This window comes from Marmota marmota, unplaced genomic scaffold, assembly GCF_001458135.2.
Source record: "Marmota marmota marmota unplaced genomic scaffold, marMar, whole genome shotgun sequence".
NCBI classification, from domain to species: Eukaryota; Metazoa; Chordata; class Mammalia; order Rodentia; family Sciuridae; genus Marmota; species Marmota marmota.
Genome location: NW_026000005.1, coordinates 2,113,759 through 2,141,178, shown reverse-complemented (window position 1 = coordinate 2,141,178; position 27,420 = coordinate 2,113,759). Strand labels below are relative to the sequence as shown.

General features: G+C 31.8%; 1 protein-coding gene across 4 annotated transcripts in view; it reads left to right on the top strand.

Annotated features, from left to right (window-relative positions):
• Cwc22 (CWC22 spliceosome associated protein homolog) overlaps positions 1–27,420 on the top strand; it is a 54,517-nt gene that overhangs the window by 6,707 nt on the left and 20,390 nt on the right. For 3 of the 4 annotated variants that reach the window (XM_015481116.2, XM_048808111.1, XM_048808112.1), the window contains exons 2-11: positions 6,257–6,396; positions 8,097–8,164; positions 9,495–9,605; positions 13,339–13,581; positions 16,557–16,685; positions 20,303–20,471; positions 20,825–20,878; positions 23,112–23,247; positions 23,352–23,558; positions 23,650–23,712. In XM_015481116.2, the coding sequence (XP_015336602.1) occupies positions 6,370–6,396; positions 8,097–8,164; positions 9,495–9,605; positions 13,339–13,581; positions 16,557–16,685; positions 20,303–20,471; positions 20,825–20,878; positions 23,112–23,247; positions 23,352–23,558; positions 23,650–23,712 (1,207 nt within the window). In that variant the 5' untranslated portion in view covers positions 6,257–6,369. Of the gene's footprint in view, positions 1–2,472; positions 2,715–6,256; positions 6,397–8,096; positions 8,165–9,494; positions 9,606–13,338; positions 13,582–16,556; positions 16,686–20,302; positions 20,472–20,824; positions 20,879–23,111; positions 23,248–23,351; positions 23,559–23,649; positions 23,713–27,420 lie in introns of those variants that run through there. The other variant, XM_015481117.2, reaches the window with a different exon arrangement.

The following is a 27,420-nucleotide window of genomic DNA, read 5'->3' as shown; positions in this document are numbered from 1 at the left end:
TTTGGTTTTTAACACAGTGATGTTTGAAATTCACCAAGCCTCTATCAGTCTTTAGAATGAATAGACTAAACTAAAGGAAATTCATTTTGTTGATTCCCCTTTTCTTTCTTTCTTTCTTTCTTTCTTTTTTTTAAAGAGAGAGAGAAAGAGAGAGTTTTTTAATATTTATTTATTTTTTTTATCTTTTGGCGGGCACAACATCTTTGTTTGTATGTGGTGCTGAGGATCGAACCCGGGCCGCAGGCATGCCAGGCGAGCGCGCTACCACTTGAGCCACATCCCCAGCCCCAATTCCCCTTTTCTTTAGCAGTTTTATCGTATTACATTTCAGTGAGTTTTCTAACATGAATGGAAGACCCCAAGTAACAGGGGTAGAAGTGTTCTGTTTTTGGAATAAGCTAGAAAGCAGTGTATTCTAGCCATCCGTTTGTTTTCTCATGTTCTAAATTTTTTACAAAATTGCAGAATTTACAATTTCATAGCTTCTAGTTAGCAGTCTGAAGTATTTCTTAGAAATGTTATTAAATATCTTGCCTTCTGATGCTTGCTGAAGCTGATAGAAAATCTTCATCGTGTTAAAACTAGTGCTCCCAGGAGTGCTACATCTCCTGTTGCAAAATACCCGACTTGCTCAGGGAAGCAGGAATAGGTTTGCTGATTTGCTTACTTGTGACAAGGGGAGAAATTTAATAATTCATCATAAAATCCACAGTGATGCTAAGAAGAGCAGGGAGAACTATAAACTCTAGATAAATTGCTCTCATTGCAGGAAATTCCAATTAGTCTAAATATCAAGCATGCACATGTTGAGCTTCCAGAATTTCCCTACAGGCATATTCTGTATAAATCTGGACAGTTATAGTACTATATGCATTTTTTGTTACAACTGAAGTAAGAGTCTACTTTTATAATATTGTCAATTTTACTCTTAACATTTTGAGGCATGGACATGTAACAGACTATACTTGATTGCCAGAAATTATTTGCTGCTGAAGGTTGAATAGTAGAAAGGGGGAAAAAAAAACACTGATCAGAAAGAAAACTCATTAAATTTAAATAAGTAAGGCAATTTGAAATAAAATACATAGAAAATTGGGAAGAGAAAATGGGTTTCATAACCCAGAGGGAAAGTAAAAGAAAATACTTAATCTTCCACGATAGAGTAAAGTGATTTATTCACTTATACTGTAGTTGGTCACAGTGAAGCTTAGGTGTGCTAATTAAGTAAAGGAATCCTTAAAATTATTATGCATGTTCCAAAAGTAGTGCTTCATTATATTAGCACTACAGTCTTTGTTATCTGAAAGGAATGGATGCACTTAGGATAAGGAAGTTTTCTGGGTAGTACAGACTGTACCTGTTTGCATTTTATAATTTATCAATTTGACATCAATTTATTATTTGGGATCCTTTGAGATACAATATTAAATGATTTAAGCATCTGATAAACCTAGGTTTGAATTTTAGCTCTACCATTTACTAGCCATGGTTTACTTGGATAGATTGTTTCAACTCTCAGTAACTTAGTTCTGCCATTGAAAAATAAGGCTAAAACCACCAATCAAGGTTATTATGAGGACTGAATAAGATTATAAAAGTGATCATAAATTACAGCGTGATTTCTCAATTATAAAAATCACTGATACACATATTCTTATTTTTTAATATTTATTTATTTTTTAGGTGTAGATGGACACAACACAATGCCTTTATTTTTATGTGGTGCTGAGGATCGAGCCTGGGTCCTGCTCTGCTAGGCGAGCACTCTACCTCTGAGCCACAATCCCAGCCCCACTGATACACGTATTCTTTTACATATATCTGCAGACTTCTTACCAGTGAATTGGTAAAGATAATACATTTGAAACTTGGATGTTTCTTTCCAGTTAGCTTATGACTAAGTTTCTTACTATAAAGGAGTTAGACTGTGGGGGCCCTGTGTTATACCTAAGTGGTTCATGGCCTAAGAAAGTTGAGAAACTGTGTGCTTTTGATTCAGAATTGTAGAGCTGAAGAGACTTGGGATGAGTTGGATATTGGAAATATCTTGGGAATGTTTTCATAAAACAAGTAGGCCTGAGCCTTCTCTTCTCCCATCCCCTGTCTTCTGAATTAGTATATTAGATGGGCTCCAATACACGTACAAGTAATTCCCCTATCGTGTAAGTTTCATCATTCAAATTGTTTTTTAACATAGTGACTTAGCAGACCAGTTTTGGAATATTAAGTAATGATCTGAAACTGACATGTAGAAAAAAGTACAACCCGCCACTTTCCTTGAGGTTTTAGGTGTTTCACTTATTTTAATTAGCTTTTGACACCTATAATATAGCGTGATATAAGCAGGAGAATTTGTTAGGATTATTCTTTGTTGTCACCCATCACCTACAAAGGTTCTTGGCAAATACTAGAGGTGCAGTAAATATTTTTTGTGGTTGCATGAATTATGTATTAATGCATAATAAAGGTATTAAGAATATAGAAATGACCCAGTGATTGTGCTGATACAGATAGAAAAAAATCCTTTGCTTTTGGGCAGAATTTAGTTAAGTTTCTAGTTTATGGCTCTATCTATACCTTTAAAGCCATAAAAACAGGACTTTTGAAGGGAGTCATACTACTTGTGTATGGCACAGAGTCATCTTGTAGAGGCAAGTGGAGCCTAAAATCCAGCCAAGATAAGCATTGTCCCTGCAGAGTTGTGTCTACCCAAGGTGAGAGAGAAGTAGCTTTTGTTAACTGGAAAGATTTGTTCATTCATCTTTTATATAACAAGTTAGCTGTAATTCATATTGGTTTTTAACATGGTGACTGAGCACACCATTTTTACAATATTAAGTAATGACTATAATTTGAATTATACGTGATGTGTTGATTTTTTTTTTTTTTCCTCTTACTACTCAGGATTTTCTCATTATCTTTGATCCTCAACAGTTTGACTCCAGATTGAGGATCCTTTTTCTGAAATGCTTGAGTTCAGAAGTGTTTTAAAGTTTGGATATTTTTTTGGTTTTTAATATTTGCATAGAATATTTGCATTTTACTGTTCTACCATCCCTAATCTGAAAATCTGAAACCTGCAAAGCTCCAAAATATGAAAGTTTCTGATAGCTCAAAAATTCTTTTGAACATTTTTGATTTTCAGATTATGGATGCTTCGTCTATTGATTTATGTTGATGAATATGTGTGTGATTGTAGTTTTCTTTATATTTATCCTACGTTCTCTGAGCTTTTACGATCTGTAAATTTAGGTTTGTCCAACAAATTTGGGGAAAATTTGCCTGCTGTTTCTCAAAATAAATTTCCTTATTCTTTCTCTCTTTTGCTTCTTGGACGTTTTATTTACACATATGAGGATTCTTTCAATATCGTCCCACATTTCTATAAATATTTTCTCTCTGTTCTTTAGATTGAGTATTTTCTATCAATTTATCTTCAAGTCCCCTGACTTTTTGTTATTTTCATTCATCTATTCTAAGCATATCCAGTAAATTTTATATTTCATGTCTTTCAATTCTTGAGTTTATTTGGTTCATTTATTTTTCTTTGCTGAAATTCCCCCAGGCAGTTTTTCCCCCTATTGTATCTTTCCATATGTTTTCAAAACCCTGCTTTTAGAACCTTCTATACTAACCCCAGTATCTGTATCATTTCAGCATTGGTTTCCTCTGATTGTCTTTTGAAACTGAGCTACTTTCTTTAATAAGTTGTTTTTAATAATATCCTGGATACTGTTACTTATAGAGACTTTGAATTCTGTTACATTCTGAGAAGTGGTGACTTTTTAAACAGTTGACTTAGTTGGACTAAATTGCAAATTCTAGTCTCCTGAGCTGGTCCAGTAGTAATCTGCCTTCTTCATGTTTTGGTTCAGAGGCAGATAGAGATTTGGGGAGAGTTTATACCATGCCACTGGAGGCTTCCCTTTTCTGGCTGTCTCCCCTCTGATTCCTCCTTGCTTTCCAACAATTGTGGTTACCTCAGACTGTTCTTCAAATGAGAATGACTACAGTTTTTCTATTAGTTTTTGGCTGCCATACTTGGTACAGACTGCAGCTTGCACTCAAGTTTACAGTCATAACATGGAAGATAACTTCCTCATGTTCCTTTCTCCTAGGCATCTACTCCTGTCCACAATTAGCCTGTTTTTGTTTGTTCTCTGTAGTGCCTTCAGATTGTAGTGTATTTTGTGAAGAGTTTATAGTTGTTATCTTTGTAAGGTTTGGCACCAGTAGGAACTACATAGCCATTTTTAAATTGAAAGTACAGGTACCCTTTTTAAAAATTTGCACAAAACATGCCAAATAAGCTACAGTGGTCTTGGAAATCAAAACACCTTTATTACTTAGATTCTTATAAGAAAATAGTGTTTTGTTATTATTACTATTATTTGTATTGTTGGACATGAACTCAGGACCTGACACATGCGGCAAGTGCTCTACCATTGACTACATCCCCAGCCCCCCAAATAGTGTAATTATTATTTGTCTGAATTTTCTTAGTCTCTACATTCCTTTTTCCCCATTGAAACTTTCTTTCTTTCTTGAACTCAAGGCCTCATGCATGCTAGGCAAGCAGTCTACTACTGAGCTACATCCTCAGCCCTTATTTTTGTAATCTGATTTGTTAACACAGGTTTATTAAGATTGTAATTCTTGCATTATATTAAATAGGCTATTTAAGGAAGGGGAGCATATTTCTCCTCTCTGTACTACTACCACCAAATTTGATTTTATAACATGTTTAATGTAACTTATTCTGAGATTTTTTTTTTCAGTTGTCTACCTGAGGTATAGACTCTAGTAGGAAAAGTTACTCTGAAACTGAGTTCAAACAATAATGTTATGGTTATGGGCATAATAAGGTACTAGATAGACTGGTGGCTGATGCGGTTGTTAAGATTTAAGATTATAGTCATTCCTTGAAGAAAAATACAAAGATTTGGGACATCTTGCCAGCCAAAAAATAAGACTAAGCTTTGCCCACAATTGTGTAGTAACTAGTCAAAAGAAAGAGGCTTCATATGAACTCATTATGTACAGTTAGGCACGTTAATCTGTTTAACTGTAGCTGTAGATACATAAGTGGTAATATGCTTTTAGATTTCAATGATATTTCATAGATTAATAAGTTTGTAAAGAATTATATGTATATTGCTATTATTAACCTGGATTCCATGCTGACCATTTGACTTATTGATTTGTGTACATCCCCATAAATGATAGTAGCTGTTTTTCACTTACAGTGTCAAAATTATTCATATGTGTGAAAAGAAGGTATAACTAGGTGTCATTAGCCTGGGTTTCTACTTATAGGTCCACCACTAACTGATGTTATCATTTAGAATGTTGAAATGATTTGTCTGACTTTTAGTGTTCTAATCTTTAAAAAGAAGAAAATAGACCAGATAATAGCTTTTCTAGTCCTCAAATTAAAAATCTTTTTCCTAGTTATTCAGTTACTTTGGTATTGAACACAGTCCTTTCTCTGTATTCTGTATATGTATTAATTCTACTTAATTTTATTTTTATACTTTCTTTACCTCACACCATAAATCATTTGAGTTTGTAATTCCAATAAAATGCTTAAATGGCAGTTTTATGCGAACATAACATAGCATTTTGCAGAAATTGCTAAAATTTATTTTATAGAAAGACATTTTAGCATTTAATGATGAGTAGGTTTATTTGGAGCCAAATATTTAGTTCTCAAATGTGCATATTTATCTGAAGTATTAATAGATCACGTTGAGGCAATTATTTTAGTTTAGTACCTTATATATCTTATGGAGTCAGTTTATTTCTGAATGATTATCATTGCCTGAGCATCAGTTACTTCATTCTTAGTTTATGTAGAAACATTGGCTATTTTATACTCCCTTTATGTTGTTTTTCTATGACTGTTTCCTCAGTTCATTTTTTATAATACTACGGTACCATTACATCATATAGGTATTCCTCACTGAGAGCATTTTTAATAAAGTTATAAGACTTCTATTTTTAAATTAATTTGTTCTGTCTTTATAATGAAGCCTATGTGCTCTTTTGTTTGTGGCATCTTTTTCAGTAATATGTGCTAGATATACATTGTTTTGTGGAACTATTTAGGGATTTAAATTTGTTATTATTGATTATATCTGTGCTTATTGATTAAGAAAAATTAGGTGTTCAAATGTCTAATATGTGGAAAGAATATATCATTATTTTATACACAATTTATCATTGTTAACAAAGCTTTCTTTGCTCTATTTTATAGGTGATGTTTGCAGACAGAAAAAGTAAACTGTCCAGCAATCCAAACTATTGTGTACTTATTACTTGGACCAACTTGAGGAACGATTCTTTGATCAAACTAGTTGGCAATAGAAAATGAAAAGTAGTGTGGCACAGATAAAAGTAAGTGTTTGAAATTCTTGGTAGAAGATGCAAACTTATAGTTAGTTACCTATCCTTTAAACAACAGTGCATTTATATAACTGGGGCATTAGAATGAGATAGTAGAGTGATATTATACATGCTTCAAACTCCACACAATTTTAAAGGTAGCTACTTGGCCAGACGAGAGTAACTATGTGCAAAGGAATATATGAAATGTTTTCTTTGTGTGTGTTTGTGTGTGTGCATGTGTATGCATACATCAGTGTGTCTACAAATCATGTGTGAGGATATGCAAAAGAAAATATGTACCAAATGACACAGGAGATTCCACCATCATTCTTAAGGAATTTGCTTCCCTGAATGAGTGTGACATGGAAGGCAGGTATTTCCTTCCTTCAGCTCTATATTTGGCTTAGGATTTTTTCCCCTATATTGGGTGTTGGGGCTTGTACACAAGGCCTCATGCATGCTAAGCATGTGCCCTACTACTGACAGCCCTTGGCTTAGGATCTTGATGTAAAGTTTTATAAAAACCTATGTCATTAAACAGTTCTATTTTATTGTGGTAATAAGTAAATTAAAAACTTTGTTAGGGGTGTGTGTGTGTATTCAATAATGTTACCATTATTGATCACCATGCATCATATTCAGATCTTAAGATGCTTGCATTTAGTGTAAAATAATAGCAAAACTATGGCTACTTTAAATTATTATTTCATGTTTCTTCATAGATTAGTCTAGTTAGCGTACATTATTCAAAAATTCAATAGTTGATGAGATCGGCCATTTACTTGTAATAATATTAGATTCATACTGCTGTTAACTTGATAATCACAAAATCAGAGGAAGCTGGAGCTTGTTTGCATTTCCATTCAGAACAAGTTTCTATTTTTAAATGTATCTTTTTCTCATTAAAGAGGCAAGTATGTAAGTTTACACAACTCATTGTTTGATATGTTCTGTTTTTAGATTTCAAGACCAATTGTTTAACAAATACTTTTTTTCTTCAAGTTAAGATTTATTAAAATTATTTGAGGGGCTGGGATATAGCTCAGTTGGTAGAGTGCTTACCTCTCATGCACAAGGGCCTAGGTTCAATCCCCAGCACTACCAAAAAAATTATTTGAATTTTTTTTAAAAAGCTTGTCAATACCAATGTTGGCTAGTTGTGTAAAAAAATTTCACATGTATGTCTGAGTAAAAATAAGTACTTTGGCCTCTTAATGTATTTGGATTTTTTAATTAGGATATGTGTTGAAAGTGAATGGTTTATATCTGTCTCATATCACATGTCCTGTCAGTCCTAAGTTACATGAAGTTATTTATTTGTATGTTAGTTCTTTTTCATAGGATTTGGCATAGGATGTTTTTCTTAAGAGTCGAGTTGTTGTTGTTTTAAATTCCTTAGAGTCTGACATGGCACTACACATTCGGATGCTCAAATAATGTTTGTTGAAAAAAAAAAGAATTTTTATAAATATAGAGTTAGAGTTTGTTTCTCCTAGCTCTTTATTTTACCCATCTACAGTAATCTTTACTATTTGTGTTTTTCATATAGGGAAGATTAGGGTAAAAGCAGTAATATAAGACTTGAATATAACCACAAATGTGAGCCAAAGTACTTGCAATTTTCTGAGACATGTATTTCATTATCTGTATACTTTTTAACATAAATTTTTGTAAAAATGTTTGCTCCTCCTTTCTTTTCCCTTTGAAAGCATTCTTCTGGTCATGACAGAAGGGAAAACTATAATTCATATCAGAGGACCTCTTCTCCAGAAGACAGGTAAATAAGCTTTATATGTTCTAACTGTAATATAAATTTTTTATAATAAGTTTGTGCAATAATTTAGCGCTTAGCTTCCTAATTTTAGGATGGATGTTGAAATACTGGTTTTGGTGTTCACTGCTGTCATTTGTATTTTACATAGCTCTGTATAGTTTACAAAATGTCTTTATATACATTATATCATCTTATTATGATTAAGATTTAACAATCCAGAAATATTACCATATGTTCACCATGTATTCATATTGTGACTATATTATTTATCTTAGTAAGCTGTAACTATTAAAAAGAATTTCTGGTCAGATGCAGTGGTGCATGCCTATAATCCCAGCAACTTGGGAGGCTGAGGCAGGAAGATCATAAGTTTGTGGCAAGTCTCAGCAATCTAAAGAGACCCTGTTTCAAAGTACAGAAGCATAAAAAAGGCTGGGAATGTAGCTCAGTGGTAATGTGCCCCTGGGTTCAATTCCCAGTACAAAAAAATTAAAGGAAAACAGTTCTGGAAGGAAAAGGTTCCTTACTCTCTATATACTTTATTCTTATTCTACTTTGCTAAATCTCTCAAAAAAGTTTTGCATTATAAACACCAAGTTTATTTCCCTGGTTTGTGACTACTCACTGTCTTCCACCTATCACGTATTCTATACTCACATATATATTCATTCACACATCCTTATACATAGATATTTCTGTCTCTACACACACACACGCACACAAACAATATACATGTATGCATACCTTAATTGTAGATGTGTATATAAAATATGAATTATGTTAATATCCATATTTATAATGTATATAACTTCTCATAAAATTCTCTGATTTTATTGACTTTAAAGATTCACATAATGGATCTAAAGCAGTGAATCCTTGTTTGCTAATAATTTCCATCCTTTCTCACTATTATCTAGTTATGCAATTTCAAGAATAAAATATAGTCTTTTGCAGTAGAGTTGAGCCTTATGGAGACCCAACCAATGACATTGGTCTCATTTGTTCAGTGCTTTGATAAATGAACCAGGTAAGTAAAAGAAATTATTTGTAGGATAGTCTTTTTCCTGACAATTATAATTGATTTCCCCATAAATTTCTCTCAGGACAATGTGAAACAAGATGAACAAGTTTGGTTAAGTGAATTCTAGGCATTTTGCTATATATAAGCTGAAAGTTTATAATTCTGACTGAATGGGTGTTAGTAAAATAAATTGTTACTTAAAACCAGTTTGAGAATATGTGCAATTATAAAGGTGGTTTAGCTACTCTCCTAAATATTCATAAGGTAATTGTTTTCAACTTACAACTTTGGCTTTCTTATTTTATATGTTAGATATGCAGAACAAGAAAGGTCTCCTCGGGATAGAGATTACTTTGATTATAGCAGGTCAGACTATGAGCATTCAAGAAGAGGACATTCTTATGATGGTGGCATGGAATCACGGTTAGTATTGGGAATTTTAACTATAGAAAAATTGGTTAATTTTATTTTATGATAAAGACAATAATAATAGCAACTAGCATTAATTGGATGTCTTTATGTGCCAGGCTTTCTAATAAGGACTTCATGTAAATTAACTCCTTACTGTAGTCAGTTGGAAAGTAAGAACTGTTATGTTTGCTTTATAGCTGATGAAACTGAGGCCTAGAGAAGTAGCAGTTTGTATTTCAGAAACAATAGTGGCAAACACTAGGTCTGACATAAGGCCTAAGTTTTATCATTATATTGTACAGCAAGAAGGATTGTTTTATGTGATTGTTTTAGGGAGTCTTTTTACTAAATCAAATACATTTATGTTATGACAGTGATCTAAATTTTCTTTCGTGCCCATGGCTTAGGAATATTGAGAATGAAGTTACTAATTTGTAGATTTTTTTTTTTTTTTCTAAATGTATATGATTTTTACTTGAGTTTTGGAGAACTTGGCTATCTACCTGTATGTTCATCTAGCAACAGGACCTACAAGATTTATGTGGTTAAGAGATAGATGAGGAAACCAAATGGAGGACAGGTAAACTCTTCTCCAGTGCATAAAACATTGGAATGAGAGTGTTTGGAATCTTCTAGGGATGGTATTTAAGAGACAAACCTATGTACCGTTCATGTTACATTCAAAACTAAGCAGACTATTATAATCTGTGTTGTTAATTTTTAATTCTTTTTCTCTCGGAGAAATTAGTAAGAATTTTCATAATGAATATTTGACAGGAGTCAGCATTTGAGAATTCACTTTAAAAACATAAGTAAAAATTCTTTGTATTTGCTCAAGAGAAAACATAATGTAGAAAAAAGGTACTTAATGCATCTGGGAAAAGAAATCCTCAATTAGAAGTAGTAGGTGCCACAAAGAAAGTCGGCAGATATTGGGGATGCTCAGTATAAGGAAAAAAGCTTAACTGAAACTCTGCAGAAGGTGGGAATATTCTCAACTTCTTGAAACAGAAGTCACTTTGTAGATACTCACATATATTACTCAGTTTAATTTACACATATCCATGCTTATGAGAGAAGTAGTAATGTAGACAATTTAGTCATTTGAAATTGACTTTGGGATGTCTGTGTCTTATTCTATTTAATGAGGCAGTGTTATGTATAGATTTCATAGTCATACATATTCAGATCTTAACTACTAGTTATACAAATTTGTTAGTTTCTTACCAACTTCCTTCTGATCCTCAGATTCCTCGTGTATAAAATTAATGTGATGACATGACTTTTCTGGTGTTTTAGGTTTAAAAATAATTTGTCACCTACTACCATGTCTGAACATAGTAAATACTCAGAAAATGATAACTTTAAAAAATTTTTTTTTAGCATATCTATTTGAGTAATGATAAGCAGTGAACCATTTGCACTTTGAGTAGCATATAGAAAATAGTGGAATGGGGATGTGGCTCAGTGGTAAAGCACTGGGTGTGTGAGGTACTGGATTTGATCCTTAGCACCACTAAAAACAGTGGGGGGGGGGAGTGGAACAATTCAGATTTCCTAATGTACAAAGTGATGGTTGATAAATTTTATTTTTATTTTAGTATTAAGAAACTGTCCTCATATTCCATGTTTTTCTCCAACAACTATTTTCATATCACTATATGGAAATGATATTTCTATTATCACTATATGTGCCGTTCATAGACCTTTGTTATCATTTTCATAAAACCAGCTGTCCTGATTTTTCTGTTTGCCTTGTTAGTCCTACAGTTTCAAAAAAACTTTTCTGCCGTCTTTTTTGTTCACTAAGGTCTGTGCCCTTTGTGATCTATCTCTTACTATCCATTCCATAACCACCAGGACTAACCAATCCACCACTAGAATTTTGATCAAATTCTTCTGCAATTTGGAGCTAAGTACATTATTGAATATCTGCAGTCAAAATATCCTTCTCATTACATTCTAATTTATACCCAGTCTTAAAATGTCAGATTAAATTAGCCTCCAAAAGCCAGGCCTATCAGCTATTATGTTAATGATAATAAAAACAACCACTCCAACATAATTGTTAAGCTAAGGATTTTGCATACTTTCTCATACTGTCAAAACTCATACAAACTTAATACTATTTTTTTCTAAAAATTACAAATAAGGAATTGGATTTGAAGTAATTAAGTAACAACCACAGTTGCAGTTACCCATCTCGTAGATACATAAACTAGGACTGGAACTCAATTCTGACTCCAGAGCCCATGTCTTTTTGCAACATTTGAGTGTATTTCCGTAGTGTAACTCCTTATGTGTGGTCCAATGTATGAACATAAAGTCTCATGTGACCCACAGTCACATTGTGAAACAAGCAGGCTAAAATATGAGGGCTAACAGACCAGAAACATTTGAAGATTACAGGTGTTTCTATTTAGACTAAGAATATTCTATTCCTTCTGCACTATAAAAGAACAGACACAATAATTTTAAGGGTGTGATAGCCATCTGAAGTGGTGTTTCTCAGAAGAATTATTCACAGTAAGAAGCAACTCAATTGCAAATCAGTGGATAGAATTTGGAGCATCTATATTTGTATCTAATTGGGATTTATATTTGAAACCACTTTTCTCCCCTTTTGACTCAGCTTTAGTGTATACTGTCTCTGTCCTTATTGGCAGTCACTCAGAACTCTTCCTTCATAGCAGCCTGGATAGGTGATTGCTTTTCTCTCTCCATGTAAATTGAAATTATTTCAGAACAAATCATCTCAAACATATCCTCTTGATTTTATCTAAAGTCTGGAATTTTTCAGTGATGCTGTGATGATATGAAACTCACTTTTATTTAATGTGTGTGTGTAGCTTATTGTGTAAAACAGGAACAAAATTATCTGAGTTTCTAAGACAATTTATTAAAAAACAGCTAAGTGTACTAACCCATCTCTGGGGGGAAATAATAAAAAGTCAAGACTGTTTTGTGAGTTCTTGATGGTTTCAGAGAAAATAGCAATCTGATTGTTTTTTAAGTGTTAAGAAAGGATAATTACTTACATTAAAGGGAAGCATAATTTTGTCTAGAAAAATTATTTTTTCCCCACATTGCCTCAAACAATCAGATGCTTTTGAGGTTTCTAATAAAAATATGAATTCTATCAAGGAGCAATTTCAAGTATTACTTTTTTTTTTTTAAGCAATCTTACACTTAAATTTGCCATTATTGAAAATAAAACTGAGTTTTCTTTATCTAGTTTATCATATATACCATAGGCCAGTTTGTTGTCTTTTTTTCATGTCACACTCTCACTCGGAAGCTTTTCATGATTCCTCTTCATCTCCAATATAAAAAACTTAAAATCTTAGTTGTCTTTAAGGTTTCATAATCTGACTCAAACTCATCTTTCAAACTATTATCATGCATGATTCTTTATTGTTTATTGGTCTTCCCATTCTAGCTTTAATATTCATGCTCAGTTATTCAGTTGTTATTCTCTCTTCTACCAGTTGCAAATGTCATTCTCCTTCTTTCTGTCCTCCTTCCCCACATACTCCCATTCTAAATACTGTGATGCCTTTGAAGCCCTAATATAAGTTACATTTTCTCTGTGAAGCATACTTCACCATCCTAAACCACTTTTATATATAGAAAATATATAAAATATAATATATATATAGAAAATATATAAAATATAGTATATATAATATATATAAATATATTTTTATATATTATATATATATTGTTGTTGTTGTTTTTTTAACAGAAGCAGGGATCGAGAAAAACGCAGAGAGCGAGAAAGAGATATGGATAGGAAAAGGTCCCGAAAATCCCCATCTCCTGGGAGAAGAAGCCCAGAACCATCAGTAATCCAGAGTTCTTCCCAGGATGAACCTACTGCAAAGAAGAAGAAGGATGAATTGGACCCTCTTCTTACTCGCACTGGTGGAGCATATATTCCTCCTGCAAAGCTCAGAATGATGCAAGAACAGATTACAGATAAGAACAGGTATGTTGAGGTAGTAGATCTGTCCAGGCAGTGATTGAAAAAATCAACCATGATCTAGTCAACCTTGGTTATTGAGACTTTGCATTTGTCCACAACAATAGAGACCTCAAATTAGAGACCTTTTTTCTTCTTTACTCCACACTCTGAACAAGAACATTATGTATAATTTACCTGGATATTAATTCATAACTTTATTATTTTTTAATGAATTAATTTAAAATTTTGAGAAAAAGTTATTCATCTTTTATTTTAATATTTTTTTAAAACTGGTTGTGTACATTTTTTATATATATAATCAAGAATACCACTGATATTTTGATCTAAAATGAATCTTTTGAGTTGTATTAAACCAGGAGTCAGCAAACCTATAAAACGCCACAGAAAAATTTTTTAGGTTGTGAGTCATTCTGTCTATATTGTAGCTATTTAACATCATTATAATTTGAAAACTGTCATAGGTAATATGTAAACAAATGAGTGTAGACATGTTCCAATAAAACTTTATTTACATAAAGAAGTGGACAGCTTTTGGCTTAGGGGTATAGTTTGCCAATCCCTCTATAAATCTATGAAGATGACAGTTTTCTCCTTTTCTTGCTTTTATTTAGACTATATTTTTCTGCTACTCAAAGGTAAACAAACAAAATTCATATGTGAACATTTATACAGAAATACCGCCTCCCTTTTCACAGTAAATGGTGACAAGTGTTTTAGGAAAGTACAGCTAAGTTTTCAAGACTTTGTCCAGTGGAATGAGATGGTAATTGGAAAAGTATGGTCCCGGAATGAAGTCATAACTCAGTTGCCAGGAAGTTAGGAAAAAGATTAGGTTAAAAGGTAGCCACACTTTTAAGAAAAACAGATTCAAGGTGAACCAACAAGGAATGTTCCTATACCTTTTCATGTGTGTCTTAATGGCAACTTGCAAAATACTTGAGAGGCTTAGATAAATAAAATATAAAGTATTTCAATTAGCTTGAAATAGAAATGTCACATAAAATATACCCATGAAGATTGTGAAATAAATTAAAACCTTAAGAACTAGAAAGGAGTATTAAATGACATTAAATTCAAACCAACAAATTCCTATGTATGTGCCATATTCCAGGTTTGGTTGTCGTATTTGGACTATTGAGGAGGAATTTGGGGATGGCTTATTAATGGGAGCTTAATGATTATCTAGGCATTCTCTTGCAGAGGCAGAAGGGGCAGTATTAATGAAAAGTATTCACTTTCTCCAGTTCACTCCAATGCTTTTTATCCTCATTGTAAAAGACTAGAAACATCATTGTTAATCTAAGTCTTGCTTCCCTATAAGTACAGTACAAAGGGGAGAATCAGCACTATATGCAACTGTAAGAAGATTCCTGGAAAGTACTTTTACAGTTGAAGTCTATTCAGGGCTGAAAAGGGGACAATGAGAATTAGATATCTGAAGAGAAGTCTGAAGTCTTAGTCTTTTGTTTCAGTAGATAATTGGGTGAATTGAAGGCTTCCTAGTTAGGAAATATAATTATACTTGATATAATTTTTTGATCAGTTTAATGGGAGAGGTTATAAGTAGATACCAGGAGTATCTTATAGATTCGGCTAGTTGTTGAGCCACAGGTCTCATTTCTCTAGAAATAGGGCATACAAAAGGGTTGGAGTTGTGGGACAGGGGAAGTATTCCACCTGGGGAGCAGGCAGTAGAGGGTAGATGTAGAGAACTTAGAAACAAAAATTAGATGAACTGCAAGTCAGTCTGTCTTCTAGCCTCACCATCTACTGATAATTTAAACAGTCACTGATAAAATATTCTTGCTCATCAGGCACCATTTTTGACCCTCTTTGGTATACTACTTCAAGCAGATTTTTCACCTTAGAATTTCAAAAGGTCAGTGGATAGGCAATCAATCCATGAATGTGAATGGAAAAAAGTTGTATTTGTTATTACTAATCTCACTAAAATTTAATGTTTTTTTCTTTTAGGAATATAGGCCACAGACTATAACCTTAACAATCTGTTGCAGATATCTTTAATATGATTTTTTGGCTATGACAAAAGTTATTATTTGGCCTTCTGTCACTTCTTATTTTTGAATATGTTAAGGAGCTCATAGATTACTATATCAAACTTAAATTTTCTATGTTTTAAAGACTATATTTCAATATTCTTTGTAATTCTGTATTTCTAGACGCCTCTGTCTTCATCAGACTTCCAGAGAACAGTATGGAAGGAAAAAGGTTAAGACTTTCTGCAGCTAGAATCAAATTCTAGATAATAGTTATAAAATCTGTAGAATTTTAAAGTTTTAAAAGTTAAGACATTATAAATTTTAGTTTAACCCAATGAAACCTTTGGGGCTAAATAATTGAAAGTCTGTAGCCATCCATCATTTAGCTGGTATAGCTGTAGGACTACTGCCTCAGCAGATGTAGACTTTAAAATCCTTAAAACAATGTTCCATGTGACTTTCCCTTTTTCTGTAGTTATTACCATTTCTTTAACAAATTAAAACATTTAATTTTGTTGTCTCTCTGATACTTTTATGGGTAGAGTCATAATAAAATTTCCTTTCTGTGGCCTCTATTTGGGTTATTTTTATTGTGGTTTCAAATTTTTTAAATTGCATTTATTTTAAAAGGTTTCCACAAAAGACAAGTTTAAGTGAAGCAATATAATACAAAATAAGCAGGCATTGAATTTCACTAAAAAATTGATTTTAAGTCACAACATACATGGACATAAGAACAAAATATCCTTACATATTTTTACATAATCTTACCATGTACTGAAGGGAAATGGTTTGTACTTTGGTATTATATATACGGTAAATCAAATATGATTTAATATAATCTGTTTATTCCTATGAATATATTTTACTATACTTAAAACTCATTTTGTGAAAACAGTGTTAATAAAAAACTACTTAATAGCCTGTTGTTATTGTAATTGTTGACAAACTTTTAATTTTTATTGAAATTCTTTTTAGCTTAGCATACCAGAGGATGAGCTGGGAGGCCCTAAAGAAGTCAATCAATGGTCTTATCAATAAAGTCAACATTTCTAATATAAGTATTATTATTCAAGAGCTTCTTCAGGAAAATATAGTTAGAGGAAGGTAAGTTAATTATTTTATTTGTAGTATTTCATAGTAATTTTTTCAAAGGAACATAATATCTGTATGTCCCATAATTATTGGTGTATTATGCTGATTCATTTTAATAGTAGTTGAAAATATTTAATTAAAATATAGTTCTTACTGAGCACAGTGGTTCATATCTTTAATCCCAGGGGCTCAACAAACTGAGGGTGGAGGATTGCAAGTTCAAGGCCAGCCCTCAGCAATTTAGTGAGATCCTGCCTCAAAATTAAAAAAATAAAATAAAAAGGGCTGGAGATGTGGCTCAGTGGTTAAGCACCCCTGGGTTCAATCTCAATACCAAAAAAAAAAAAAGTACAGCTCTTATGAAAATATAAGCTACTAAAAAATTACTTATACCTCTCTGTTAAAGGTCTTATGGAATTTTTTTCTTTTTTGAGAAACTTTTGTATTACATGATTTCTGCACAAATATTTGTTTACTGAATGTCTCCAATAATTTAAACTCGTGAGAATAATGAATATTACAACATACTAACTCAAGCCAGTTTAATTTGTTTTTTTTTTCTTTTTTTTAGTCAACAGGTAGAAATTGTATTTGTCATAAACGACAGTGTTTTAATGTATATATTGTGGAATGGCTACATCAGCATATTTAACATATGCATTAGTTACGTTTTTTTTCTTTTGTGGGGCTAGGGATTGAACCGAGGGCCTTGTGCAGGAGAGGCAAGCATTCTACCAGCTGAGCTATATACCCAGCCTACCTTAGTTACCTTTTTTTATAGTGAGAACATGTAAAATCTACCCTTATAATTTGCAATTATATATTATTATTAACTATAGTCACTTTAATATATAGTAATTTTCTTGAACTTATTCCTTCTCTCTGACCAAAATTTTGTGTATGTTCATCTCCTTGATCTTCCTACCTCCAATCTCTGGAAACCACCATTTTATTCTATTTCTATGAGTGCCACTTTTTTAGATTCCACATATAAGTGAATTCACATCATATTTGTCCTTCTGTGCCTGACCTCTATCTCTTTTCATTAATGTCCTCTTGATTCATTCATGTTGTCAAAATGATAGGATTTCCTTCTTTCTTAAGACTGAGTAGTATTTCATTATGTGTGAGTGTGTATGTGTATGGGTGTACACACATGTATGTGTATATATGTATACACACCATCTTTTCCGGTCTATTCATCATAGACATCTTGGCTATTGTATATAATGCTACCACGAATGTGGGAACGCAGATATATCTTTGATATAATGTTTATGTATTCTTTGTAGTGGGGAATGCCGAATCATATGGTAGTTCCATTTTTTATTTTTTTGGGAGAACCTCCATACTTTTTTCTGGCTAGACTATTTTACATTCCCAATAACAATTTACAAGAGTTCCCTCTTCTGTAGGCTTTGGCAACACTTATCTTTTGTCTTTCTTAGAACAGCCATTCCAACAGATGTCAGGTGATATCTCATTATATTCTTAATTTGCATTTCCCTGATGATTGGTGATGTTAAACATTTCATTTATCTTTTGTCCATTTGTATGTTTTCTCTTGAGAATGTCTATTCAGGTCCTTTGTCCATTTTTAAAATTGAGTTCTGTGCTTTTTTATGATTGATTTGAGTTTCTTATTTATTTTGGATATTAGCCCCTGATGAGTTGATGGTTTACAGATATTTCACCCCATCCTCTAGGTTGTCTCTTGACTTTATTGATTATTTTCTTTGCTATGCAGAAGCTTTTTTAGATTGATGCAGTTTTATTGATCTATTTTTGCTTTTGTTACCTGTGCTTTTGGGGTCTTATTAAGAAAAATCATCACCCAGAGCAGTGCCATGGAGCTTTCCCTCAGGAGTATTTTTGGTCTTATATAAGTCTTTAAGCCATTTTGAGTTGATTTTTCTTTAATATGTTATAAGGTTTGGGTCTGTTTTTATACTTCTGCATTTAAATATCTATTTAACAGCTCCATGTACTAAAGAGACTATCTTTTCCCTATCATGCATTTTACCACCTTTTGTCAAAAATTCTTTGATTATAAATGTGTATTGTTCTGAGCTCACTGTTCTGTTCTCTGTTGGTCTCTGTTCTGTTTATTTCAGTACCATGCTATTTTTATTACTATAGCTTTGTAGTAAATTTTATTATTGAGTAGTGATGTCTCTGTTGTTTTGCTAAAGATTTCTTTGGGTACTTGAGGTCTTTTGTGGTTCCATATGAATGATTAGGTTTGTATTTTCTATTTCTGTGGAAAAAAAAGTAAGTCATTGGGAGATTGGGGATATAGCTCAGTTGGTAGAGTGCTTGCTTCGCACGCACAAGGCTCTGAGTTCAATCCCCAGCACCACACACACCCACAAAAAAAAGTCATTGGAATTTTGATAGGGATTGCAATAAATTTATAGGTTGCTTTGGAAAGTGGAAGCAGTTTACACCATTGATTCTTTCAATCCATGAACATGGACTATCTTTCCATTTATTTATATCTTCAGTTTTTTTTTTTTTTTTTGGTAGTGATATATAGGTTCAGTAAAGATCTTTCACTTCCTTGGTTAAATTTATTCCTAACTTGTGTGTGGGGTTTGGTTTTTTTTTTCCTTTTTTTGGTAGCTATTAAAATTAGGATTATTTTCTTAAAATCCTTTAGGATAATTCATTGTTAACATATAGAAATGCTAAGTTTTGTGTGTTGGTTTTGTATCCTTCAACTTTATACTAAGTTTATTCTAACAGATTTTGGTGGAGCTCTTCCCATCTTAGAAAATAAGTAGACTTAAAGAAGTTACATGGATTGCTTAAGGTCTTTCTAGATTATAAGCTGGGTTCTTTTATTTTCTGTCCTAATGATTCAGTTCTGATATATATACCTGCATATATATAAACAAGTAAGACATTTTTTCCCCTAGCCTTTGGCAATCCCATAATTATTTGTCTTTATAGTACCAAAAATAACTTCAGTTAGCCCACTTTGCATCTTTTCTGTTCCTCCTCAGATGCACATAATACCATGACAATTTCAGGGAGTTTCATTTCAGTGAGTTTTTATTGTACTGTCATTGTTTTCAAATTAATCTTGCAGTGCTTTTATTGTGTCTTTTACTTTGATAGCAGTATTCCAAATCTTCATTTTTACTCCAATAAATTAGACTTAAAATTATAAACAACTCAAATTTGTTTTTAATCACAATATTACTTTGCATAAATATGGACCCATATTGGAAACTTTATATACATCAACTTTGTACTTTTACACAGGTCATTTTTTTAATCACGTTTTTAAAAATGTTAAATTATTTTTTTTGAACTTTAAAATTCTCAAGTTGATGATTTTTTATATGTAACAAATTCAGGAAAAGAGGAATTACGTTTAGAAAGGAGTTTTGAGAGAAGTTGCAATAAAATCTCTCTGTTTTACAAAAGTACAAATTCATCTGTTTTTTCAAAGGCATTTATATTTATTAATAAGACATACTCATTTTCTAGGTAAAGTGGTGAGAAAATAGTCCTGATTGAGCTTTTAGGATTATTTACAAAGGAATAATATTACTGAATGTTAAGTATTTGTTTCCTAATTAATTGATTTTTTTCATTACTCATTTTTATTATTTTTTAAACAGAGGACTCCTGTCCAGATCTGTTTTGCAAGCCCAGAGTGCTTCTCCAATCTTCACCCATGTTTATGCAGCATTGGTGGCAATAATCAACTCAAAATTTCCACAAATTGGAGAATTAATCCTCAAGAGGTTAATTCTTAATTTTCGAAAAGGCTATAGAAGAAATGATAAGGTATGTATGGATGGCTTGTAAATAGACTGTCACATAGAGAGTCTAATAAACCAGGGTCAAAAATAAACAATGCTGATTTCTACGTAGGAGTGCTTTTTAAAGACCATATTTCATAAGAACTCTTTTGGTTCTATTAAATGTTTCTGACCACTAATTATGAGACACAAAAATGATGGCTATAACTCCTGACTTGTAACTTGCTAGTAATGGCAGTGTTTCACATACATTACTTTCACATAAAAATTATCCTTGTGTGTTAAATATCTTAAGAGTGTCTTCATAGACTACAGATTTTATAGATAAATGAAAATTGTTTTTTATAGATTAACTTTGTGTCTACTTTCACTTTTCAGCAACTTTGTCTGACTGCTTCAAAATTCGTGGCACATCTTATTAACCAAAATGTGGTAAGTAATTATCTTCAAAACTTGGTCATGTTTAGTGGCATTAGACCATGGTCTTAATACCAGGTAATACATCTGATTTTGTTTTGATTGTAGTCCTTGAGATTAAATACCTTGGATGATATTTTAATTTCCAAACTGCAAATAAATGCATTTAATATTTTTTAATAAAGATGAATCAATACTTTTAATTACTTTGTCAAATTGATCTCACTTAATACTATATACACACACACACACACACACACACATAACTGCTGTTATTTCAAAGAATTATCATTTTCTAAAACAATAAAGTTGGTATCTCCTCCTCTCCTTTCTTTGTTCTGGTGTTCATGAAAACCTAATAAATATCTGACATTCTACACAAAACTTGATAACCTGCAGCAACTACATATATGTAACCATGTATTTTTAATCAGTTTATAAAATATAGGAGATTTAATAATTTTAATGTTTTGAAATGCAAATCATTTTATTCTCTTCTCTCTGTACTATCCATTGGAACCTAATAAATATATTCTTAAAAATCTGTAGTCCCTGTAAATAAACAGATATTTATAAAATATAGTAGATCAAATAATTTTAATCTGTTTAAATGCAATTCATAGTATTTTTTGTTCAGTTTTATTGTTCATTTTATTTTCATCTGCTACTTGATAGCTTCAATTTAGCTTCTATTTAACCTGTAAAATGGTAAAATTGTTCTTGTTCATACTCAAAGGTTTTCTTTAGATCTATATTATATTTTTACTGTGTATAAGAGGAAGAATTTTGAAGTCCCACTTTTTCCTTTTTAATTTATTTTTATTTAAAAACTTCTATTATAATTGTTGACACATTGATTGTAGAAATTAATGGGTTTCACATCATTTCTATCCCCCTTCTTCTACCCTCTTCCATTTCCCATTCCTGTTCCCTAATAGTCCCTCTTCTACTTTCGGATTTTTTTTTCTTCCAGTTTCCACATGTAAGAGAAAATATGCAATATTTGTCTTCCTATTTCTGTCTTATTTTATTTAACATGCTGTTCTCCATTTCCATCCACATTTTCTTACAAATGACAGGATTTCATTCTTCTTAATGGCTGAATAGTATTCCATTTTGTATGTCTGTCATATTTTCTTGATCCATTCATTTGTTGATGGTTACCTATACGATTTCCTACATTGGATATTGTGAATAATGCCCACAGTTAATTTTATTTCTCTAAATTATTTCTTACGTACCTGAAAGTCTTTCCGTTCTTTGAAATCTTTTAGATGTTAACCTTATTGCTTGTTATATTATTGCATTAATAACTTGCTACTGAAGACCATGGAAACTTAATTTTGTATATCTGTAACTGCAGAGATATGCTTCTGGTTTTGAATGTGTATTATACTTTGGAAATTTTTTGCATTGCCATAAAATGTAAAATACTTAGAACATTAAATATTTTGCATCTTCCCAGCTATTCTTGTCATTGATGTAACACTGTTTGACCCTCCTTCTTCCCTTCCCCCACAAAGTAGGATGTATTTTTGATGTTGTACACAATGTGAAAACGATATCTGACTTGAGACTTTGTCTCATTCCTTCCCCATCTCAAAAAACATGTCTTATAAATGCATATGGATAGCATTTCAAACAGTGTTTCTAGTTAATTTTTTTCATAGCAAACTATTCAGTAGATTTTTATACTCTCCCTGCCATTATTTACAAAAAATAATATTTGAACATGGCCCATGTAAATACTATAGTTTATTGTGTACCAGAAATCATTAATTTAATTTTGTGGTAAAATTAGTATCCATGTAACTAGGGAACTATTTACTATTTAACAATTATTTATAGAATGAATTAAAATTTAATATAAAGAGTATGATCCTAGAGAAAGGTATTATAACAAAAATCCTATTTCTTATAGTGATTATGAAAAGATTATTTCATTAAAAATTAGTACGTGTTTTTTCACTTAGAGTTTTGAGATTATCTATGGCATTTCTTGTACTGAATGTCTAAAAAGAATATTTGCTAACGTTAACTTAGTTGTATTTGATTTAAGATTTTGGAACAATCATCTATAAATTCCTAAGAGGTAAATAATGAAAATGATAAAAAAAAATTGTATCATCATATGTTTAATATAATTATTGTTGAAACATATCCTGGTTTTTAAAAATTATTTTTAATAGTGGGCTAATATATGTAAAAGTGTTTTTTTTTTCTCCTATATCTCTGCATTCTCTTTAAGGCACATGAGGTTTTATGCTTAGAGATGCTTACTTTGCTCCTGGAAAGACCAACAGATGATAGTGTTGAAGTAGCCATTGGTTTTCTCAAAGAATGTGGCCTCAAATTAACACAAGTGTCACCAAGAGGTATCAATGGTAAGTGTGTATTCTTGGTTTGTATATACTTGTATTTTTTTTAGAATTATACTATTTATTGCTTATTTTGTTCTTTTTTTTTTTTTTTTCCTGTGTAACTTAAGCTATCTTTGAACGCCTTCGAAACATTCTGCATGAATCTGAAATTGATAAAAGAGTTCAGTATATGATTGAAGTGATGTTTGCTGTACGGAAGGATGGATTCAAGGATCACCCTATTATCCTGGAAGGACTTGACTTGGTTGAAGAAGATGATCAGTTCACCCATATGCTTCCTTTGGAGGATGACTATAATCCAGAAGATGTTCTTAGTAAGTCTGGGGTTTGGGGAATGGGAAGTGAGGCATCCAAAAAATACAAATATAGAAAATAAACATTTAACTTTTAATTTCTTTTTTTAAGATGTTTTCAAGATGGATCCTAATTTTATGGAGAATGAAGACAAGTACAAAGCTATTAAGAAGGGTATGTAAAATTTTATAAAATAATTTATTTTGGATAAGTAGAAGCAACTTAGGTAGTTATATAATTTTGGTAGAAAGGAATATTTATAGATCACTGATCTTCATCCTGTGAGATCTGTGCTCTTATGAAGCAGTTCTCTTCACTGCTTTTTCGTTGTAGTATTTGGTTAACATATTGCTCAATTCTGAATCATTTATCTTATTGTCTCTTCTTACACTCTTTATAAGGTATTCAATCCTTAAGTCTCACCCCTTTTAAGAAATATTCATAAATTACCAGTGGCCTTTATTTAATCTCTTTGCCAATTATAGTCTGTGCCCCCCAGTTTGATATTCAGTTAATTGGTATGCATTATTATAACTGCTATACTTTATTTCATCCTCAGAGCAGGTTGATGTCCTGATAAAATTAGTCTGAGATTGTTACCTAATAAGTTCATAATTATTGTTATTTGTACATCATTAGTATATTGTAAGCATTAAATCTGAACAGATTTTGCATTTTTTTTTTCTTTGACATTACTGGCCACATGACTTGAAACAAGTTACTTGTTTGATGTAAGCATGAATCTTACTCACTTGTGGAACGATTAATGAAATGCTTTTGTGTGCATTGTGTGGCCCCAGAAGAAGTATTCAGACAATGAATATATATAATATATATAAGCTATATTACTATTATTATTTTCCTAAAACTAATATCCAGGCCTACTTATATAATAGTTTTATGAGTTCATTTCCCTTCAGTTGTGAGTTTTACTTGAGAAGAACATTCTCAGGGAAGCTCTTAAGAAAGCAGAGACTTGGAACTCTATCTTTGCCTGTATTCTTATGCTATAGTTCTGCTTAGAGTGGAAGGTAAAAGTATAAACAGCCTTCTATTCTATGCAGTATCCTAAAAACCTGATACAGTAATCAGGTCTTTGCTTAGATGTTAATTTTTGGAGAACTTTTCACTGCCACTGGCCAGATTCCTGTTTTCTCTTATTAGTTTCTAAACATGGAGAACTTGATAAACCCATTTAGCCTTCATTTTTTTTTTAACTTCTTTTCCTGCAGTAGAGGTGCCAAATGGTATGTTTATTTGTTTGTTTGTTTTCTGTAACTGTTTTAACCTGGTATGATTTCTTTGTTTTTTAAACTTGGAAATTCTCTATTTTGTTAGGGTCTAGGCAGTTGGCCAATACCTGGAAAGGTAGTTTTTTTCATTTATTGCAGCAGTTCTCAAATTCTTTGATCTCAAGATCCCTTAGCAGTCTTGAAAAATATCATTGACTCTAAAGAGCTTCTGTTTATGTGTGTTATATTTATCATTATTTATTATATTAGAAATTAAACCTGAAAACACAAAAGAATATTCTTTTCAAAATAATAGTAAAACTAGATATTTTTATTAAAATAAGTATTTTATAAAAGTAATTCAGTGTCTTTTGCCAAATTTAGTGTCTAGCCTAATAGGAATCTAAAATAGTATCAATGAATTTTCTGTTACATTACAATCCATTGGTATGGTGTGTCAGTAAGCTAGGTCTCTAAGCCAGAAATGATTTTGCAACTTGTTGCATTGGTCATTTGGAAAATGATACTGATTTACTGAGTTATGAGCATCTTCTAAATGTTAACAGATTAAAATTATCAAAATCAAATTAACATTAATTAATATAATATCAAGAAATCACACTTGTTAATTTATTGTCTATCTCAGCAGAAAAGTCCAGTTATTGGGAAGTGAACAGGCTCAGAGGGATAGATATAGTTTTTCAAAAATAAAATTTTCTCTTGAAATTCTGAATTTTATCATGGTGGCAGATATTGTTAGTTGTTTTCCTTGAAGAAACAGTGTAAATTTTTTTATATTTATGAAATTGATGGCCAAATACCTAACAACTATAGATTGTTGGCCATTTCTTTCAAGAAAAACTGGAAAAATGAAAGTAGCAATTCATGTTGCAACTCAAGCAGTCACACTGTTTCTTATTCTTGAGATCACCATCACCACTGTGCATCTGGATTTAACGGAAGTGTTCCATATATGAACTTCATATTTTGTTGCTCAGAGAATGATAAAGACATATCCTCAAGGACTGAGATTTAATAAAATTAATGTTTTACTTGTTTGTCAACGACAGTTTTTAAGTGAAACAGACTTTTTTTTTTCTACAGCAAGTATGGCCCTAAAGAATGCATTGATTGTTGGTACAGTTTGGTGCCTTGATTTGCTCTTAGCTTACAGCAGTTTTAAACCCAGTACTTATGAATCATCTTTGCATGTATCAGCATGGTGAAAATAGAGGTAATGTCTTGGTATTATTATGAGAAAAATTTTGACGTCACAGACCACCTGAAAGGTCTCAGCAGATCTCTAAAGATTTATAGACTATTCTTTGAAACCACTGCTTTATTCATTTAATGAAATCCAATTGCCATTGCCTATGTGATTTCAGTAAGTAAATTCTGAAGTAGAGAAATGAGAAGAGGATGATGTCAACTATTAGAAAATTCATTTGACCTTCATTCTTCTGTAAAATGTTCTAGAGCTGGCATAAAAAAAAAAATGACCACAGCAGGAAGTGAGCACAGCTTTAGTAATTAGCACCTTAGAGTGACCCAGGTGTACTTGTGTTTTAGGTTTTACAGCATTTGGGAAAACAGCAGGAGTGCCTGTCTTCATACTATTGAATATTAAATAGTTTCTTCTTTTTAAAGTCTGCCTGAGCTGTGTTGCATAAATAACTAGACAGTTTAGTTTATTTCTTGAAGTCATATTTGTTAGAAATATTCTTAAGACTTAGATAAGGACTGAATGACCCCGTCACATTTTTGTAAAGTGATTTATTCTTCATAGTATGGAGTTCTCTGCTAACATTAAATATGTAGTTTCTGATTTATATTGCTTAGTTAAATAAAAAAAGAGATAGAATTTTCCTAAAAATGAATTGGCTCCAAAATTGTATTAAAAAGCTCACTGATAAGAAATGTGAAATATTGTCTAGGTTTGTAAAATCTTGATTAGGCTACTAATAGCACTGTTAGGCAAAATATAAATTTTAGTTTTTGTCATTTGTTTACTATTAACATTAATTTTAGTCTCTTAAGTCATTTTCATTTAATATTAAATATGAGCTGTATCATAAGAAGTTACAAATGCAATAAAATGATTGTCTTACTAATTTTCTTAAAGGCCTTAAAACTTCAGTTTTAGTTTTACACATAAAAAATCTTTGATTGTAACATTCAGTTTAATAAGTATACATTTTAATAAAGATCTTATTTATTAAAAGTGAGCAGGAAATTATACAATTATTTTTTCTCCCTTTTTTTCCCCCAAGTACGTTGTTACCTTAAAACCTTGTTTTCTATGTCAAGCCTTCATTTTTTCATTAAAAGACTGTCCTTTTGCTGGTGATGAGATTCTTTAACTTCCATATGCTAGCTTCCATTCCTAAATTTTTCAGGGTTCCTGCTCATTTGGAAACCTTCATGTATTTTTCCTTTGTTCTTTTCAAAACTCTTCCTTGATTTGTGGCCAGTTTTTAATATAACAGAAGAATAATTCGTGTGGCACTCTCTAGTCAAATCACTCGTAATGCTTTCTGACCATTTGTACAGTGACACAGGTTTGGATCATCTTTGTTGGCCGGTAAACTGGTACAACACTATGGGTTTCCATGAACTTAGAATTATTGTCTCAGAATGAGATATATTTATA